This window comes from Calliphora vicina, chromosome 4 (assembly GCF_958450345.1).
Source record: "Calliphora vicina chromosome 4, idCalVici1.1, whole genome shotgun sequence".
NCBI lineage: Eukaryota > Metazoa > Arthropoda > Insecta > Diptera > Calliphoridae > Calliphora > Calliphora vicina.
The window spans coordinates 93,838,360-93,856,116 of record NC_088783.1 but is presented as its reverse complement, the minus strand read 5'-3'; the positions used below and the strand labels follow the sequence as shown (position 1 = coordinate 93,856,116).

Genomic DNA, 17,757 nt, shown 5'->3' with positions numbered 1-17,757 from the left:
AAAAAACGAAACCGCGGTTTTAAATTCTTTGGTTTTTTGGAAACGCTAGGTCCATTATAGTAAATTCACAAAAGTACATATGAGAACAAAGAAAAAGTACCAAGAAGTATGGCCTTGAATTTTCACTCACTTGGGACCATAGACGCCTAATTTCATATTTCTATGTCCATTATTACAGAAAATTCAAAAAGTACCATTAGAATATATAAAAAGTACCAAAAAGCCCCCACTTGTGGTTTCCCACTCACTCCCATATAAGCTTAATTTCATGGTTTTAGGTTAATTGGTGAAGAAATTACAAAAAGTACCATTCGAATAAAGAAAAAGTACCAAAAAATCTATCCCTAGAATTCTCACTCACTTAGGACCATATATGCTTAATTTCATGTCTCTAAGTCCATTGTTATAGAAAATTCAAAAAAGTACCATTATAATATAGAAAAAGTACCAAAAACCCCACAATTGTAGTTTCCCACTCACTCGGTTCCATATAAGCTTTATTTCATGTTTCTAGGTTCATTGGTGAAGAAATTACAAAAAGTACCAATCGAATAAAGAAAAAGTACCAAAAAGTCTCCCCCTAGAATTCTCACTTACTTAGGACCATATATGCTTATTTTCATGTTTCTAAGTCCATAGTTATAGAAAATTCAAAAAAGTACCATTATAATATAGAAAAAGTACCAAAAAACCCACACTTGTGGTTTCCTACTCACTCGGTTTATATATAAGCTTTATTTTATGTTTCTAGGTTCATTGGTGAAGAAATTACAAAAAGTACCATTTCAATAAAGAAAAAGTACCAAAAAGTCTCCCCCTAGAATTCTCACTCACTTAGGACCGTATATGTTTAATTTCATGTTTCTAAGTCCATTGTTATAGAAATTTCAAAAAAGTACCATTAGAAGAACACAAAAGTACCTATAGTTCAGTTCACACATTTTGGTACCTAAATATTATACCCTATGCCTAACACAAACTTCACTCAGATACAAATCAGCTAACTTTAATGTCGATAAGTGAAATAATTTAAAATATTAAAAAAGTACCATTAGGAGAAAAGTACCAATTTCGCTTTTCTTCCTCGAACACCCCTCAAGTTCGAACTTTAAAAATATTCCATTTTGCCAAAATTGTTTATGCTACAGACATGTCTCAAAATATTAAAATCTGTGTTAATGTGCCCAAGAAAAAATATGTTTTAAAAAAGTACCAAACTGTTTACCCGGATTTGGCCCAATATACACCTTGGCACTCGAGTTCCAAATAACACCCTGTTAGTTAATTTGTGTATGAATCCAGGAACCAATGTTAAAAAAATTATCAAAATTGGCTTAATAATTTCAAATAAAATGTATTTTCCCGATTTTATCCCCCTTTTGGTACCTTTTTTATCCCCATTGCTTTGGTAAAATTTAATTCAAATAAATTTCTGTATCGTGGTGGGAGATCATAATAAAATATTCGTATGTCTATGTCAAATTATAGAAAAACATATTTTATGAAAAAGTACCAAAAATAAATACAATTTTTATCCCTTAGGGGTTCGAATTTCCAAAAAGTACCAAATTTATATTTTTTATTTTTTGATATTTAAAGAATACGATTTAAAATTTGTTTCTATGTTTATTGGTTTAAAAGATACATAGGGTGCAAAAAAAGTACCAAAATACAGTTTTTACCCGTTTTCTCCCCTAAATGTTTCGAATTTCGAAAAAGTACGAAACACCTGTCAGCTTATTTTTTAAATGGAGTAATATGCAATTTTAAGTTTTTTTGTATCTTTATTAGTTTTGAAGATATAAGGTTACCGAATTTACCCGTTTTTACCCTTTTTTACCCCCTAAACGTTCGAATTTCCAAAAATCCCTTCTTATCGGATCGTTTTGGGGAGGGAGGAACCCACAGTTAAAATTTCGTGATTCTAGCTTCAGCCGTTTGGGCTGTGCGATGATGAATCAGTCAGTCAGTCAGTCAGTAACGTTACTCTTTTATATATATAGATTCAGTAGTTGCTTTAAAATAATAATTGTAGCATACCGAATTTGGCTTTCCTGAAAAGTTGTGTTTTTTAAGATAGAGAGTTTTGAATATAGGCCCTCGATATATTGAATTATAAAAATTAACCTGTTTCAATAAGAAAATATTATTATTTTTGTACAAAACTTTGGATACGGTAATTTTACTTAAAAACGGTAATTTTTTTAGGGCTGTACGGTAATCGAAATTAAGAAGTTAACATCACTGATGGAAGGCGATCAGATTACTCAGCGACTTCCTGTTAGACGAAATGAACACACATATTAACGACAGCAAATTCATATAGAAACATCAACAAATCAATTAAAAATTAAAGATCAATCTACGCACTAAAGATATAAAAAATAGTATATGAAAAAAAATATTTTTTTATTTAGTTTTTAACTTTTTAACAACATTTTGAACTGAAACCTGTAAAGCGAGCATCAAAATTTCCAAATTTTTTAAATACCACGAAATATTATATAAAATATGTACTCTTCTATTTTTATCCAAAAATGATTTATAAAATTCACTCATCTTGTCAGCGGAAATATCATGAATTCCAGACAGATTGCGCAATCTAATAAAGTCATATTTTTCCTGAAATGAAAAAAAATATTTATTCACATTTAGTTTTATAATAAAACAAAAAAATATATATTAGAAATAGCAACACGTTACTAGGTCCTCATCAAAAAAAGTCAGGTCTAGGAATCGAGATATATATAGATTTGAAATTAGTAAGTATCTTATAGGGAAAATTTTGTGCCTTTTTCATGGATTTTGACTATCTAAATGTCCGAATAAAAAAGTGATGTTCAGAAAAGTTGTTAAGCTCAACGCCGGCTATAAAGAAAAGTGGTTTTCCTTGAATGGGACCCTTGAAAATCAGTTTTTCATTATTTTTTCGTAAATTATTTAACAAAACTCCATTAAAATCATCATTAAAGTGTTAAAATTTTGGTACAACCTGTTTTCAATGAATATAGAAGAATAGGAAATGCCAAAAACAGTGCAGCGTGTCATTGTTCCAAGCGCTTACAAGTTTACATTTCTTTTTGAACTATTCGACAAAACATATTGACACAATAACTAAATTAGTGCAAATTGTCCAAAAAATCTTAATATATTTTGTTACGTTTGTGGCAAAAGAGCTCTTTCAACAAATACTGGATCAATCACTGATGAAGCGAGCTTATAAACTTTATTTTGACTCCGATATCATTCACGGCGTTTCGTGGGCCCCAGACAAAATTTGTAAAACGTGTTACAATGCTCTTACCATGTGGATCCAAGGGAAACGTAGTTCACTTTCTTTTGGTGTGCCAATTATTTGGACTGATCCAGGAAAGCACAATTCCGATAGTTGTTATGCTTGTAAAAACAAAATATGTGGATTAAATCGAAAAAATATAAAACAAAAACTTTATATCTCTGTTAAAAGTGCACAAATACCTCTACCGCATTCGGATCAAATACCAATTCCACCACTTCCATGCCTTGAAAGAGAAAGTTATTTTTCTCTTCAAACAATAGATCAATCGGATTTCACATATGAAACAAAACCAGAAGCCGGCCCATCGAACAAAATAATTCCAATTTCACAGGAAAGAACGGACAAGATTGTTGGAGAATTAAACTTGTCTCAACGTGAAGCACAAAAACTTGTCCAGCTTTTGAATGAAGGTAACAATTTAGAGCCCAATGTCAAAGTAACCGGATATCGAAGACGTCAATTGCTATTCAAACGTTACTTCACACTCAACGAAGAGAACACATTTGTTTATTGCCACGATATAAAGAGATTGATGGAGTCGATGGTCATTAATTACGTCGCAGCTGATTGGCGAATGTTCATCGATTCATCGAAATCAAGCTTGAAAGTCGTTTTGCTACATAAACATAATAAAAAACCAAGCAAAAATTGTCAATAAAATCAAGTTTAAATTGGAATTGAATTGGTCATTGAACATCTTGTACTTCATATAATTCACATGATGCTATAAAATTTCGACATTTGGAAGTTGTTTTAAGTAGAAAAAAAATACCATATAATTCTTGGCCAAAGGCCGCCTGTACAAGATCAAACTTATTACCAATAAATAAAGAACCTATGCATTTTACGTGTCATTGGAAAGATGTTTTCATTTCCGTCAACTTTGTACTGCATATAATCCAAGTTTATGTATATTTCAATGAAATTTTTAAGTATTAAAAATGTGCGTCCGGGCAAAGGCTGCCAATACATGCAAAGAATTATTAACAGTAAAAACAAATTAAAACTGTGCTAAAGAAATTGATATATTCTATAATACTTACATTTTTAGTGATAAATTAATCGTTTTTTTATACATTATTGTGCAAAAACAAAAATTTCACAAATTAAAAACTAAAATTATAATTTAGTGACAGTTAACAATTATAAACAAATAAGGAATTTTGACAGTTGAACGAATTCGGCGAATTCAAGAATAAAAGTAAGCTGTTCTCGCGAGGTCACCTTATTAGATTCGCCTTGGTCATATGAAGATATAGGACGACTGGGAACTAAAATCAACGTAGGATAACCTACAATTTGAGAGTTTTTTAACTCCGCCACCTAACTTAATTTTAAAAAAAAACCTTATGGTTATTTTGACGTTCCACAAATATATATTTTCAATACGCAACTATTGTGATATACAAGGCAAGGATTTTCATGCACTAAAAAAAGAGATAAAATATGCACTAAAAATTACAAAAAATATGAAATAAAAACAAGTTTTTTATTTAAAATATATTTATTAATACAAGAAAAATATAAATTTCTAGTCACAGTTTCAATATATATATACATTAGGGTGACAGCCGATTTTTTTAGATTTCAAAGAGTTTAATATTGTGACTCTAGGCCTAAAAGTTAAGTGCTGAAAATTTGAGCCAAATTGGACAACGATTTCGAGACAAGCATCTGGGTTAAAGTTCAGATATATGCTAAATTTTACTATTTATATGAAAAAATAGGTGAAACTTGAAATCGATGCCATTTTGTTGCAAATTCTTCGATTCGGAAAGATAAATTGTCAAAAGTGATTATTAAATCTAATTTTGTTCCAATAAAAACATGGAGTTCGTCTTATACATGATGTCAAACATCGTTGAAAAGCTTTGTCTAAAATGGTAATACACTTGTTGCGTATTTTGTAAATGCGTCAATCATGAACTGTGTGGCTTCAAATTAGCCACGTTCACCGACAGTGATATTAAACTTTGGACAGATTTGTGGAATTCCCTAAGACAACTTGATTAACTCTTTCAGCCACGCTTTTTTGTGTATAAGTTTAAAATCAAAACGATCGCATTTTTATTTTAATCAAGGTTAGTTTATTATAAAAAGTAAGAAAAAATAAATCAAAACATAAAAAAACCATTTTAAGGTTTTTTGTGGAGTGGCGGTTGGGATTAGAAATAACTATGACAAACATTTTTGTTTCTTATAAATTTTATTGAAAACGAATATTTTTGACTAAATTTGTAATTTGTTTAGCAAAATGCCAATAGATGCCAATAAACTATGTTTTAAAGACTATAGAAAATGTGGTTAGTAAAGTGACCACCCAACCGCAAAAAGTTAAGCAAAGATTCGGCAACGTTTATAGAGCTTGGTATAATACAATTTGTTATAAATAATTTAGAAACATTTACTAAAGAATTATCTACTTATTTTATAACCTGAATTAATGAACGACATAAAAAAGTTATTGATACGTTTATATTGTAATTGAATTCAGGATCATGTCAAACTAGCTCAATTTTTTTAAAGCATAACAACAAAACAGAAACTAAAGAGTTTGCGATTCAATTGTTTAGTAGACTGGAATATTTCTGATGAAAATTTTTCATGGATTTTGACTATCTAAATGTCCGAATAAAAAAGTGATGTTCAGAAAAGTTGTTAAGCTCAACGCCGGCTATAAAGAAAAGTGGTTTTCCTTGAGTGGGACCCTTGAAAATCAGTTTTTCATTATTTTTTCGTAAATTATTTAACAAAACTCCATTAAAATCATCATTAAAGTGTTAAAATTTTGGTACAACCTGTTTTCAATGAATATAGAAGAATAGGAAATGCCAAAAACAGTGCAGCGTGTCATTGTTCCAAGCGCTTACAAGTTTACATTTCTTTTTGAACTATTCGACAAAACATATTGACACAATAACTAAATTAGTGCAAATTGTCCAAAAAAACTTAATATATTTTGTTACGTTTGTGGCAAAAGAGCTCTTTCAACAAATACTGGATCAATCACTGATGAAGCGAGCTTATAAACTTTATTTTGACTCCGATATCATTCACGGCGTTTCGTGGGCCCCAGACAAAATTTGTAAAACGTGTTACAATGCTCTTACCATGTGGATCCAAGGGAAACGTAGTTCACTTTCTTTTGGTGTGCCAATTATTTGGACTGATCCAGGAAAGCACAATTCCGATAGTTGTTATGCTTGTAAAAACAAAATATGTGGATTAAATCGAAAAAATATAAAACAAAAACTTTATATCTCTGTTAAAAGTGCACAAATACCTCTACCGCATTCGGATCAAATACCAATTCCACCACTTCCATGCCTTGAAAGAGAAAGTTATTTTTCTCTTCAAACAATAGATCAATCGGATTTCACATATGAAACAAAACCAGAAGCCGGCCCATCGAACAAAATAATTCCAATTTCACAGGAAAGAACGGACAAGATTGTTGGAGAATTAAACTTGTCTCAACGTGAAGCACAAAAACTTGTCCAGCTTTTGAATGAAGGTAACAATTTAGAGCCCAATGTCAAAGTAACCGGATATCGAAGACGTCAATTGCTATTCAAACGTTACTTCACACTCAACGAAGAGAACACATTTGTTTATTGCCACGATATAAAGAGATTGATGGAGTCGATGGTCATTAATTACGTCGCAGCTGATTGGCGAATGTTCATCGATTCATCGAAATCAAGCTTGAAAGTCGTTTTGCTACATAAACATAATAAAAAACCAAGCAAAAATTGTCAATAAAATCAAGTTTAAATTGGAATTGAATTGGTCATTGAACATCTTGTACTTCATATAATTCACATGATGCTATAAAATTTCGACATTTGGAAGTTGTTTTAAGTAGAAAAAAAATACCATATAATTCTTGGCCAAAGGCCGCCTGTACAAGATCAAACTTATTACCAATAAATAAAGAACCTATGCATTTTACGTGTCATTGGAAAGATGTTTTCATTTCCGTCAACTTTGTACTGCATATAATCCAAGTTTATGTATATTTCAATGAAATTTTTAAGTATTAAAAATGTGCGTCCGGCCAAAGGCTGCCAATACATGCAAAGAATTATTAACAGTAAAAACAAATTAAAACTGTGCTAAAGAAATTGATATATTCTATAATACTTACATTTTTAGTGATAAATTAATCGTTTTTTTATACATTATTGTGCAAAAACAAAAATTTCACAAATTAAAAACTAAAATTATAATTTAGTGACAGTTAACAATTATAAACAAATAAGGAATTTTGACAGTTGAACGAATTCGGCGAATTCAAGAATAAAAGTAAGCTGTTCTCGCGAGGTCACCTTATTAGATTCGCCTTGGTCATATGAAGATATAGGACGACTGGGAACTAAAATCAACGTAGGATAACCTACAATTTGAGAGTTTTTTAACTCCGCCACCTAACTTAATTTTAAAAAAAAACCTTATGGTTATTTTGACGTTCCACAAATATATATTTTCAATACGCAACTATTGTGATATACAAGGCAAGGATTTTCATGCACTAAAAAAAGAGATAAAATATGCACTAAAAATTACAAAAAATATGAAATAAAAACAAGTTTTTTATTTAAAATATATTTATTAATACAAGAAAAATATAAATTTCTAGTCACAGTTTCAATATATATATACATTAGGGTGACAGCCGATTTTTTTAGATTTCAAAGAGTTTAATATTGTGACTCTAGGCCTAAAAGTTAAGTGCTGAAAATTTGAGCCAAATTGGACAACGATTTCGAGACAAGCATCTGGGTTAAAGTTCAGATATATGCTAAATTTTACTATTTATATGAAAAAATAGGTGAAACTTGAAATCGATGCCATTTTGTTGCAAATTCTTCGATTCGGAAAGATAAATTGTCAAAAGTGATTATTAAATCTAATTTTGTTCCAATAAAAACATGGAGTTCGTCTTATACATGATGTCAAACATCGTTGAAAAGCTTTGTCTAAAATGGTAATACACTTGTTGCGTATTTTGTAAATGCGTCAATCATGAACTGTGTGGCTTCAAATTAGCCACGTTCACCGACAGTGATATTAAACTTTGGACAGATTTGTGGAATTCCCTAAGACAACTTGATTAACTCTTTCAGCCACGCTTTTTTGTGTATAAGTTTAAAATCAAAACGATCGCATTTTTATTTTAATCAAGGTTAGTTTATTATAAAAAGTAAGAAAAAATAAATCAAAACATAAAAAAACCATTTTAAGGTTTTTTGTGGAGTGGCGGTTGGGATTAGAAATAACTATGACAAACATTTTTGTTTCTTATAAATTTTATTGAAAACGAATATTTTTGACTAAATTTGTAATTTGTTTAGCAAAATGCCAATAGATGCCAATAAACTATGTTTTAAAGACTATAGAAAATGTGGTTAGTAAAGTGACCACCCAACCGCAAAAAGTTAAGCAAAGATTCGGCAACGTTTATAGAGCTTGGTATAATACAATTTGTTATAAATAATTTAGAAACATTTACTAAAGAATTATCTACTTATTTTATAACCTGAATTAATGAACGACATAAAAAAGTTATTGATACGTTTATATTGTAATTGAATTCAGGATCATGTCAAACTAGCTCAATTTTTTTAAAGCATAACAACAAAACAGAAACTAAAGAGTTTGCGATTCAATTGTTTAGTAGACTGGAATATTTCTGATGAAAATTTTTCATGGATTTTGACTATCTAAATGTCCGAATAAAAAAGTGATGTTCAGAAAAGTTGTTAAGCTCAACGCCGGCTATAAAGAAAAGTGGTTTTCCTTGAGTGGGACCCTTGAAAATCAGTTTTTCATTATTTTTTCGTAAATTATTTAACAAAACTCCATTAAAATCATCATTAAAGTGTTAAAATTTTGGTACAACCTGTTTTCAATGAATATAGAAGAATAGGAAATGCCAAAAACAGTGCAGCGTGTCATTGTTCCAAGCGCTTACAAGTTTACATTTCTTTTTGAACTATTCGACAAAACATATTGACACAATAACTAAATTAGTGCAAATTGTCCAAAAAAACTTAATATATTTTGTTACGTTTGTGGCAAAAGAGCTCTTTCAACAAATACTGGATCAATCACTGATGAAGCGAGCTTATAAACTTTATTTTGACTCCGATATCATTCACGGCGTTTCGTGGGCCCCAGACAAAATTTGTAAAACGTGTTACAATGCTCTTACCATGTGGATCCAAGGGAAACGTAGTTCACTTTCTTTTGGTGTGCCAATTATTTGGACTGATCCAGGAAAGCACAATTCCGATAGTTGTTATGCTTGTAAAAACAAAATATGTGGATTAAATCGAAAAAATATAAAACAAAAACTTTATATCTCTGTTAAAAGTGCACAAATACCTCTACCGCATTCGGATCAAATACCAATTCCACCACTTCCATGCCTTGAAAGAGAAAGTTAGTTTTCTCTTCAAACAATAGATCAATCGGATTTCACATATAAAACATAACCAGAAGCCGGACCATCGAACAAAATAATTCCAATTTCACAGGAAAGAACGGACAAGATTGTTGGAGAATTAAACTTGTCTCAACGTGAAGCACAAAAACTTGTCCAGCTTTTGAATGAAGGTAACAATTTAGAGCCCAATGTCAAAGTAACCGGATATCGAAGACGTCAATTGCTATTCAAACGTTACTTCACACTCAACGAAGAGAACACATTTGTTTATTGCCACGATATAAAGAGATTGATGGAGTCGATGGTCATTAATTACGTCGCAGCTGATTGGCGAATGTTCATCGATTCATCGAAATCAAGCTTGAAAGTCGTTTTGCTACATAAACATAATAAAAAACCAAGCAAAAATTGTCAATAAAATCAAGTTTAAATTGGAATTGAATTGGTCATTGAACATCTTGTACTTCATATAATTCACATGATGCTATAAAATTTCGACATTTGGAAGTTGTTTTAAGTAGAAAAAAATACCATATAATTCTTGGCCAAAGGCCGCCTGTACAAGATCAAACTTATTACCAATAAATAAAGAACCTATGCATTTTACGTGTCATTGGAAAGATGTTTTCATTTCCGTCAACTTTGTACTGCATATAATCCAAGTTTATGTATATTTCAATGAAATTTTTAAGTATTAAAAATGTGCGTCCGGCCAAAGGCTGCCAATACATGCAAAGAATTATTAACAGTAAAAACAAATTAAAATTAAAACTGTGCTAAAGAAATTGATATATTCTATAATACTTACATTTTTTAGTGATAAATTAATCGTTTTTTTATACATTATGTGCAAAAACAAAAATTTCACAAATTAAAAACTAAAATTATAATTTAGTGACAGTTAACAATTATAAACAAATAAGGAATTTTGACAGTTGAACGAATTCGGCGAATTCAAGAATAAAAGTAAGCTGTTCTCGCGAGGTCACCTTATTAGATTCGCCTTGGTCATATGAAGATATAGGACGACTGGGAACTAAAATCAACGTAGGATAACCTACAATTTGAGAGTTTTTTAACTCCGCCACCTAACTTAATTTTAAAAAAAAACCTTATGGTTATTTTGACGTTCCACAAATATATATTTTCAATACGCAACTATTGTGATATACAAGGCAAGGATTTTCATGCACTAAAAAAAGAGATAAAATATGCACTAAAAATTACAAAAAATATGAAATAAAAACAAGTTTTTTATTTAAAATATATTTATTAATACAAGAAAAATATAAATTTCTAGTCACAGTTTCAATATACATATATATACATTAGGGTGACAGCCCTAATGTATAAGAGTTTAATATTGTGACTCTAGGCCTAAAAGTTAAGTGCTGAAAATTTGAGCCAAATTGGACAACGATTTCGAGACAAGCATCTGGGTTAAAGTTCAGATATATGCTAAATTTTACTATTTATATGAAAAAATAGGTGAAACTTGAAATCGATGCCATTTTGTTGCAAATTCTTCGATTCGGAAAGATAAATTGTCAAAAGTGATTAATAAATCTAATTTTGTTCCAATAAAAACATGGAGTTCGTCTTATACATGATGTCAAACATCGTTGAAAAGCTTTGTCTAAAATGGTAATACACTTGTTGCGTATTTTGTAAATGCGTCAATCATGAACTGTGTGGCTTCAAATTAGCCACGTTCACCGACAGTGATATTAAACTTTGGACAGATTTGTGGAATTCCCTAAGACAACTTGATTAACTCTTTCAGCCACGCTTTTTTGTGTATAAGTTTAAAATCAAAACGATCGCATTTTTATTTTAATCAAGGTTAGTTTATTATAAAAAGTAAGAAAAAATAAATCAAAACATAAAAAAACCATTTTAAGGTTTTTTGTGGAGTGGCGGTTGGGATTAGAAATAACTATGACAAACATTTTTGTTTCTTATAAATTTTATTGAAAACGAATATTTTTGACTAAATTTGTAATTTGTTTAGCAAAATGCCAATAGATGCCAATAAACTATGTTTTAAAGACTATAGAAAATGTGGTTAGTAAAGTGACCACCCAACCGCAAAAAGTTAAGCAAAGATTCGGCAACGTTTATAGAGCTTGGTATAATACAATTTGTTATAAATAATTTAGAAACATTTACTAAAGAATTATCTACTTATTTTATAACCTGAATTAATGAACGACATAAAAAAGTTATTGATACGTTTATATTGTAATTGAATTCAGGATCATGTCAAACTAGCTCAATTTTTTTAAAGCATAACAACAAAACAGAAACTAAAGAGTTTGCGATTCAATTGTTTAGTAGACTGGAATATTTCTGATGAAAATTTAATGATGGAATTTGTTTTCGAATATTTTTTAACATTATCAGTATGAACTTGAATTTTTAACTTTAACATTATTTTTTTGTTTTCCTTTAACAATAAAATATTCAAAAACATACAACAAAACTTCATTCTTTAAATTTTTAAAAAAATTTAAATTATTCGAATAATTTGATTAATTTTAAATGTGTGATCGAATTATTCGAACAATTTAAAATCCCTTATTCGAATTATTCGACCAAGAGAAAAATCGAATAATTTGAATACCCCACTACATGCCATGTTATATGCACACAAAAAATAATCGAGGCTATATTAAGTATATAGTTAATTTCTTTGAAAACTAAAAATTAAGTTTTATTATCTATGCCAATAGGTAATTCAAACAATACACTTTATAGTGTATTTACACCTACGCCATAAACATGTTATAAGTTGTTTATGGTGATAAACTAGTTTAAGAAACTTGTTTATCCATACAAAACAAAAACAGGTTTGTAACTAGCTTTTGAGATAAACTAGTTACAAACAACGAGTTTTTGCCAATGTAACTCTGTTTTTCAGCATTTTTCTGCCAACGCTGGTAACATTTGACATTTGGTCAAAAATAAAAAAACTGTTTTCTTTTAAAAAAAAGCCAAACTGTAAGAAAAAGTTTAAAAAATTTATTTAAAAGTGTTTTTTATATAATATGGACAGCGAAAATAAAAGGTATGTTTATATGTACGCGCAGCAACGTTTTTTCGTAACAACGTCCATATTTTTATTTAATTTTTTTAAATTGAAGTCAGCTATTTTATGACTTGTCAAAAATAAACCACTTAATTGACCAAAATGCTGATGTAAACGGTATGGTTTATGAAAGTAGCTTATGATCATAAACTAGTTTACTAGTGTAAATGCACTATTACCTAAAAACATTCCCACGACAACCGGTTCTACGCAACGGAATGACCCGAGTTCACTCGGCCAAGGGCTGTCAACCCAGCAACAACAAAAACTATAAAATTTTTAATTTCGGAGCTGCACCTTCCGGCATTGCTGCTCCGTATTTTACTGGTCCGTGCCGGAGATGAAAAAATCCCGGAACATGGTTCTGCACGGTTTGCCAGAACCGACTGCACTACATGTCAACACAATTAAGGTGTAACTCTTGTTTGGGCTGGTGTTACCTCAGGAATTGTTCCGGACTTACCCATGAAAAGGAGTGGTCGGAGAATTACGTTGCTTCATGCTGCCAGCGACGTAGTTCATCGGCGTCTTCGGTCATCACCAACTCTGGCACTCAAATCTTGGGGAAGTCCAGAGAGGAGCGTTGCTGGCGGAACAGATTAACGAATCCACCTTCTGCACACTAAATGATGCCCCCACACGAATTATGGGTAATTGCGCTAGTTCGTCAGATATGACAATAGCGAGTCCTGGTCTGATTAACTGCACAACCTGGCGTGCAGTTATTTCTCTAGGTTCAGACCATTTACCCATAATCGTTTGTCTGGACAGACCCAACGATTTCATCGTCTCTGAACGCCGCACTTACATCAACCAAAAGAAAGCAGACTGGCACGCCTTCAGAGAATTTACCGATCGCATCTTCAATGGTCTACCGATTCCCTCCAACGTACACAAAGCAGAGAGGAAGTTTCGCGCAACCGTCACCGCAGCAGCCGCTCGCTTCATTTCTGCTGGTAGAATATCCGTAGTGCGACCGCACTTCCCAGCAGAAGCAGCGGGAGTCGCAGATGAGCTTGATGACATGAAGTACCAACCCTGACGACCCTAGGATCGCCCAGCTGAACCGCGATATCAGCAGGTTGGTTTTTCTATCATGGACCTTGTGCGCCGAACGGCTGTAAGCCGGCTGAGCCGACGATTAATTTTCTAAGCCGCCGCCGCCAAATTTTTTTTCGGCTTGAACATAGCCTCCGTTTATGATAAAAGTTCCTTAGTAATTTCATAAAATTTTCAAAATTTCACTTTTTTAAAATTTGATTACTCTAGTCGGCTGACAACCGGCTAGCCGCCGAACTTTTTTGGAGTCAGCCGCCGCAGGTCTCTGCTTGCATAAGTTATATCAAGGCGTATTTAAATACAGGCGAATTCACTTATTTTTTATATATAGAGTTTGACATACGGGCGAATATTTTTTATATATGTAGTTTGACATTTGTGCGAGCTATTTCTATAATCAGCTGTGCTGCCGATGGCACCTTATTAAATGCACCTTGGTCGTTCTCATGCACCTTGGTCGCAATTGTTGAGAATGTCGTACTCCAAGGCGTATTTACAAGGTGACAGCGGTGGCGAATTGAAATAAATACAGGCGAATTCCCTTATTTTTATATATAGAGTTTGACATACGGGCGAATATTTTTTATATATGTAGTTTGACATTTGTGCGTGCTATTTCTACAATCAGCTGTGCTGCCGATGGCACCTTATTAAATGCACCTTGGTCGTACTCCACAAAGTAAATTAATAAAGTAGACTCAGTAGAACAGCTGACTATTTTTTTTTACTTTGGTCTGAACTGTCAATTCACTTGTGGTTGTTGGGGCGAAAAATACAACAAGCCCAAAAGCAAAAACAACAACAGGCAACTTTGATAGCTCAGACCTTAAACCAAAAACAAAATTGCTTGTGGTTTTTGTAAATGTTGTATTTGTTGTAGTACTGTCGCTACTTTATTAATTTACTTTGATATGGAGTTGTTGTATTTTTGGGCTTGTTGTATTTTTCGCCACAACAACCACAAGTGAATTGACAGTTCAGACCAAAGGAAAAAAAATAGTCAGCTGTTCTACTGAGTCTACTTTATTAATTTACTTTGCTCCATATATAAAAATTTAATTCGCTCGTATTTGCGTGAATTCGCCACCTGGTATAAATTCGCCTTGAGTTCAAATTTATGCCAGCAGCTCTGTTCGGTGCATATTCTTACCTCATAAAACCTTTTATTGTGCTTTGACCAAAATGACTGGTTCCATTCTTCAACTTCTATTCGTTTTGTTCTTAGCAGCATAGCAAGGCAACTTTCATTTTCTGTAATGCAACGAACGTATGGACGTAAATTTGATTCCTTATCTGGGGGTCCTATGTAATCATATTTAATCAAATGAGGATCGGGCTTGTCATGAAAACTTTCCAATTTTTGTTCTGATTTAGAAGAAAATTGTCTTATATACTGGAACACAAAATATGTTATTATAATTTATGTACTAAAAAGTACCATAACTTACATTAAAGCAGTTAATATTCCAGTATTTATTCCTTAACATTTTAATTAATTATATAGTTAGACCAGAGAACTAGAGATGTCAAAGTATTAAGTATTTGACCGAGCTGAAGAAAACAAACTTTTTAACAAACTTTTTTCATTTTTACCAAACTTTTTTCAGAGTTGTATAAAAAGGTAGTATTTTGTATATATGGGTGAGCACGTGTCATTAAAATGTAAATAAAAGCATGGCAAAAATATTGTTTTATTTGTGGACTCATCATAGAGTTATTTTAAACGATATTTTAAAATAAAAAACGGAAATGAATAACTGCAAATCTATAGAATCAGATTTCATGGTTGTCACTTGCGCCATTTCATTCGACAACATATTATTCAAATTTAAATTTAATCATCTACATTGTTGCTTCGTAGCAGACTTTTGCTCCTCAAAACGAAAATATTCGTTGAGCACCAATATGGAAATAATTTCTGAATAGAGGACGAAAATACCTATTTACTGGTGTATCAATCATTTTTCCAAGTGCTTTCACTCAGAAGTGATAGGTCAGCAAACTTTTGAAAAATAAAAAAATAAGTAAATTTTGTTTTTTTTTTCCTAAAAATTAAAATATTCGTTGAGCACCATTATGGAAATGAGTTCCGAATAGGGGACAGAAATACCTATTTATTGATGTATTGAACATTTTTCCAAGTACTTTCAGTCAGAAGTTATAGGTCAGCAAACTTTTGAAAAGTAGAAAAATAAGCAAAAAAATTTTTCGTTCTAAAAAATAAAATATTCGTTGAGCACGAATATGGAAATGAGTTCTGCATAGGGGACAAAAATACCTATTTATTGAGGTATTGAACATTTTTCTAAGTACTTTCATTCAAAAGTAATATGACAGGAAACTTTTGAAAAGTATAAAAATGAATAAATTTTTATTTTTTTCCCTAAAAATTAAAATATTCGTTGAGCACCAATATGGAAATGACTTCCGAATAGGGGACACAAATACCTATTTATTGATGTATTGAAAATTTTTCCAAGTACTTTCAGTCAGAAGTTATAGGTCCTCAAACTTTTTAAAAGTTGAAAAGTAAGTAAAAAGTTTTTTTCTAAAAATTAAAATATTCGTTGAGCACCAATATAGAAATGAGTTCTAAATAGGGGACAAAAATACCTATTTATTGATTGAATATTTTTCTAATTACTTTCAATCAGAAGTTATCACTTTCTAATCTTTGAAAAAATCGAATTAAATATACGTCTTATCTCAATGTGACTAAGCATAGCGGCAACCGTATATAAAATATTTAAATATATATATGTATATATTAATTTATTCTTATATATATACACTAAATTATTTACAAACAAAATGTTATTTTTATTAATAAAATTTTTTTAATAGGTCGATAATAGCGTTCATATTAATCATAAATTAATTCATTTCAGAAACAAAAGTGGCAACATTTTAATGTCATTTAAAAATATCTTTTTGTTTTGTTTAGGAATCTGATGTGGTTGATGGCCGGAATTGGAATAACTATGCAAAAACTTCAATGGAGTGAAAGCACTTGGAAAAATGATTGATACACCAGTAAATAGGTATTTTCGTCCTCTATTCAGAAATTATTTCCATATTGGTGCTCAACGAATATTTTATGTGTTAGAACGAAAAAACTTTTTACTTATTTTTCTACTTTTCAAAAGTTTGCTGACCTATAACTTCTGACTGAAAGTACTTGGAAAAGTGTTCAATACATCAATAAATAGGTATTTCTGTCCCCTATTCGGAACTCATTTCCATAATGGTGCTCAACGAATATTTTAATTTTTAGGACAAAAAAAACAAAATTTACTTATTTTTTTATTTTTCAAAAGTTTGCTGACCTATCACTTCTGATTGAAAGTACTTAGAAAAATGTTCAATACCTCAATAAATAGGTATTTTTGTCCCCTATGCAGAACTCATTTCCATATTCGTGCTAAACGAATATTTTAATTTTTAGGGAAAAAAATCAAAATTTACTTATTTTTCTACTTTTCAAAAGTTTGCTGTCATATTACATCTGAATGAAAGCACTTAGGATAATGATCGATACATCATTTAATAGATATTTTGGTCCTCTATTCAGAACTCTTTTCCATATTGGTGCTCAACGAATATTTTCGTTTTTAGGAGCAAAAGTCTGCTACGAAGCAACAATGTAGATGATTAAATTGAAATTTGAATAACACATGGTGTACTAAAATGGCGCAAGTGACAACCACGAAATCTGATACTAGGATCATCCAGTAATTAATTCCTGTTTTTAAAATTAAAATAGCTCCTAGAACGACCTGTTGGTGATTAAATGAATAATGCTATATTTTGTTAATTTTTTGTTTACATTTTTTGTATACGGTTTGCCGCTATGCTTACACATGT

General features: G+C 31.1%; 1 protein-coding gene across 1 annotated transcript; it reads right to left on the bottom strand.

The window, feature by feature from the left end:
- Positions 1-2,392: 2,392 nt before the first annotated feature.
- On the bottom strand, positions 2,393-15,438 carry LOC135957549 (COA8 family protein CG14806, mitochondrial). Its single transcript, XM_065508324.1, has 3 exons — positions 15,342-15,438; positions 15,044-15,286; positions 2,393-2,622 (listed from the first exon to the last, which is right to left on the bottom strand). Exons 1-3 carry the CDS (start codon positions 15,378-15,380, stop codon positions 2,410-2,412), a joined length of 495 nt encoding a protein of 164 aa, XP_065364396.1. The 5' UTR covers positions 15,381-15,438; the 3' UTR covers positions 2,393-2,409.
- Positions 15,439-17,757: the final 2,319 nt, after the last annotated feature.

Coding starts and splice junctions, on each gene's coding strand:
- LOC135957549 (XM_065508324.1), bottom strand. CDS start 15,380: ATGTTAAGGAATAAATACTGGAATATTAACTGCTTTAAT. Junction 15,287..15,341: donor GGAATATTAACTGCTTTAAT/GTAAGTTATGGT, acceptor TTTGTGTTCCAG/TATATAAGACAATTTTCTTC. Junction 2,623..15,043: donor ACAATAAAAGGTTTTATGAG/GTAAGAATATGC, acceptor TTTTCATTTCAG/GAAAAATATGACTTTATTAG.